Source organism: Chlorella variabilis (genome assembly GCF_000147415.1).
Source record: "Chlorella variabilis unplaced genomic scaffold CHLNCscaffold_9, whole genome shotgun sequence".
NCBI classification, from domain to species: domain Eukaryota; kingdom Viridiplantae; phylum Chlorophyta; class Trebouxiophyceae; order Chlorellales; family Chlorellaceae; genus Chlorella; species Chlorella variabilis.
In genome coordinates this window covers 1,484,342-1,487,760 of record NW_005435079.1, presented here as the reverse complement: position 1 = coordinate 1,487,760, position 3,419 = coordinate 1,484,342, and the positions used below count along the sequence as shown (strand labels likewise).

Genomic DNA, 3,419 nt, shown 5'->3' with positions numbered 1-3,419 from the left:
CTGCCCGACGTGATGATGCAGGGGGTGGAGCAGTACACTTCGTACTTCGATGAGACCACCTCCAAGACGCGCCGCCTGTCCTGGCAGGTGCGCGGCGGCTTCCGCGCCTGCTGCTGCGGCGGCGGCGGCTTCCGCGCCTGCTGCTTGCGGCCGGCGGCGGCAGGCTGTGCAGGGGGGTGGTTGCAGGGGAACGGCAGGGAATAGTGGGGCCTAGCAGGCAGGCCAGCATTACCGCGCCCCCTCTTAACACCGCGGCCCCTCCTGCCTGCCTGCCTGCCTCCCTCCCTGCCTCCCCCGCAGTTCACCAACGGCACCGTGCATGTGAAGGCCACCTACGACAAGAACTACGAGCTGATCCTGATGCCGCTTCAGGCCGCCGTGCTGCTGCCCTTCAACGACAGTGAGAGGCTGCCTGGAGTGGGGGTGGTGGGGGCGGTGGGGGTGGTGGGGGTCTGCTGCTGCGCTGCTGCTGCCCTGCTGCTGCGCATGCCTGGCAGGCAGGCGTTCTGCTGCCGGTCGACGGCGTGGAGGCAGGCATGCGCCACATGGCATGCAGCGCTGGACATGACGTGGCCGGGGCCTTGCTCCACCCTCCCTTTATGCGTGCTCTCTCGCAGCGTGCGTGCGCAGCGCCGCGCCCTGCCTGCTCTCACATCTCCCCTCCCGCCTCCCGTCCCTCCCTTCCCCCGCAGGCGACTCACTGTCATACGGCGAGCTCAAGGAGGCCACCAAGCTTCCCGACGAGGACCTCACCCGCTGCCTGGCCTCCCTCACCCTGTCCAAGTACAAGCTGCTCGCCAAGGTGGGCGGCGCGCGGCGGTGGCAGGCAGGCATGGGCAGGCAGGCAGGCGGGCTTGAGGGCGTTGGCGGGGGTGGGTGGCAGCCAGGGCAGGGCAGGGCGAGGGGGCAGCCGCGGCCGCGCTGCGCAGGTGTGGCAGGGATCCGCGCCGGTGCACACACCACCCAGGCAGACTTGAACACGAAAAGCACCACAACCCTGCCACGAGCCTCTCAACCTTGCCCACACCCCCACCCACACCCACACTCAATACCCACACCCACACACCTTCCCCTCCCCCTCGCCCCGCAGGAGGCTGCCTCCAAGGGCATTGGCCCCGCCGACTCCTTCCGCATCAACCCCAAGTTCACCGACCGCATGCGCCGCATACGGGTGGGTGGGCGGCAGGGGGCATGCTTGCCACACATGCATCACGCCGAGAGAATGCAGTCTGGCTGTAGTTGTTGTGCGCCGGGCGTCGACCCCTCGAGCTCCAACAGTGGTGTGAAGCGACCACTCATACAAACACCGCCACCGCCGCGGCCCCCGGCTTCCTGCCTGCGCGCCGCGCGCAGGTGCCGCTGCCGCCTGTGGACGACCGCAAGAAGGTTCAGGAGGATGTGGACAAGGTGAGGGGGCAGGGGGGCGGCGGAGCTCTGTGGGGTTGTGCAGTGTGGAGCGAGGGGTCGCCTCCTCGCGTGCGGCTCGGCCGTGGGAGGCGCAGCGGCTGCTTGTTCCACACAGCGCAGCACCGCACAGCGCAGCACCCCACCCTTTCCGACCAACCCCGCCTCTCGGGCCCACCACCGCCTGCACCCTCCCCCCACCTTCGGCTCTCACCCTCCCCTCGCCTCCCCCCTACCCCGCAGGACCGCAAGCACGCGATCGAGGCGGCGATCGTGCGCATCATGAAGTCGCGCAAGGCGCTGAAGCACCAGCAGCTGCTGGTGGAGGTGGTGCAGCAGCTGCAGCGCATGTTCACGCCCGACGTCAAGGTCATCAAGCGCGCCATCGACTCGCTCATAGAGGTGGGGGGGGCTGGTGTTGCCATGAGGTGTGGGGCGGCGGCTGCGTGTACTGGTGTGGGTGTTTGTTTTGTGTGGTGTGTGGTGTGGGTGGCTGGGAGGGGTTGCTGCTGTGTGGGGTGGCCGATGGTTGGGAGGAGGGCTTTGTGTTGGGGTGGTGTGGGCAGGGCGAGGGCGGAGCCTGAGGTGGGGCAGGCTGCCGTGGCGCTGCCATCCTCCTCGGCTTCGGCTTCGCCAGGCTCACGCTTCCCTCGCCGCGCCCGCGATTTCCTCCCCGCCACCCGCAGCGCGACTACCTGGAGCGCGACGCCAACGACCAGCAGCTGTACAAGTACCTGGCATGAGGCGGTACGACCGGCGGTACAGCTCGCACTAGAATCGGCAGTACAGCTTGCAGTACGCATGGCAGTACAGCATGCGGCGCGCGTACCTGGCGCAGCAGCCGGGGCCGGGCCTTGCTGCCGGCGCCCCTGCCCCTGGGGGCGTGCCCCTTGTCTCTGGTAGCTCCCCTGCTCGCCTTCTGCTCACAGCTTTTTCCCAGTCCGGTCCCTCCTCTGCACGTGTGCTCCCCCTTCCCCTGCAATTGCATCGCTTGAATTCGCAGCAGCCCCGCTGCGTGCTGCCCTGTACACAAGCTCAGTGAGAGTGCTCCGCAGGCGGCTAGGGGTGGTGCACTGTCAGAGGCAGCGGCGGTGTCAGGCATGCAGGTTTCAGCTGCCTCACGTCCCTCCTCATCGCCTCTCCTGCTCAGCTCCCACTGGTGCCAGAGGCTTACACGAGCTGATGCTGAGCATAGCCAATCAAGGTGAGGCAAGCCAATCAAGAATGAAGAATCAAGAAGAAAGTAGGGGCAACCAAATCAAGGGCCGCTTGGCGCAGCGGCGGCGCTGCTTGGCGCAGCAGTTGGGGGGTGGGCGGGGGATGCCTGCCCAGGCGGTGGCGCCTGCCTGGTGGGATGGGGCGCGCCTAGCAGCAGGCGCGGGGGCGGGGCTGGTGCTGGTGGCAGCGCCGGGTGGCCGTCTTGGCCTGCTGCCGGCGGGCGGGCATGGCAGCACACAGGGTGTGGCTCAGGTGGCGGCAGGGCTTCTGCTGCTGCCTGCGCTGGCCACGCAGGGCCCGCAGGACCGCCGTTAGCGGGCGGGGCACAGGCCAGGAGCGGCGCTGGGGCTTGGTGGCGGCGGCGGCGAGGGCGGCGGGTGCCTCGTGGGCAGGAGCTGGAATGGTGATGGCGGCGGGCGCGGCAGCAGCCTCAGGCTCCTCAGCGCGGGTGGAGGGCTGGGGCGGCAGCTTGTAGCAGCTGGTGAGGCCGCGAGGCGACACGTCTTCGGCGTCGGCTTGGCAGCCGCAGGCGGTGTTGGCGGCGGCGGCGGAGGTGGTTGGCGCGGGGATGGGCGGGAGGAGGCAGGCCAGGCGGGCGGCCCAGCAGCCGGCTGGGGCGGTGGGCTGGAAGGCGGGTGTGGAGGAGGGCAGGGAGGGCCACAGGGCGAGGTCGTGCGGGGAGGCCAGGGCGGCCAGGCCGGCTTGCAGGTGCTGGGCGGGGATCTCGCCGCTCGAGGTGCGGGAGTAGGGGGCAGCCAGAGCGGTCTGCAGGGGGGGGGGGGGGGGGCCCCCCAAAA

The 3,419-nt window shown here is 69.7% G+C and overlaps 1 protein-coding gene across 1 annotated transcript in view; it reads left to right on the top strand.

Moving 5' to 3' along the window:
- Positions 1-2,147, top strand: part of CHLNCDRAFT_22706 (hypothetical protein) — a gene marked incomplete at both ends in the record, with an annotated part of 9,332 nt that extends 7,185 nt beyond the window's left edge. Inside the window, 7 exons of the mRNA XM_005848127.1 lie at positions 22-87; positions 301-400; positions 693-802; positions 1,091-1,171; positions 1,354-1,407; positions 1,648-1,806; positions 2,091-2,147. Of these exons, the coding sequence (XP_005848189.1) occupies positions 22-87; positions 301-400; positions 693-802; positions 1,091-1,171; positions 1,354-1,407; positions 1,648-1,806; positions 2,091-2,147 (627 nt within the window). The remainder of the gene's footprint in view (positions 1-21; positions 88-300; positions 401-692; positions 803-1,090; positions 1,172-1,353; positions 1,408-1,647; positions 1,807-2,090) is intronic.
- Positions 2,148-3,419: the final 1,272 nt, after the last annotated feature.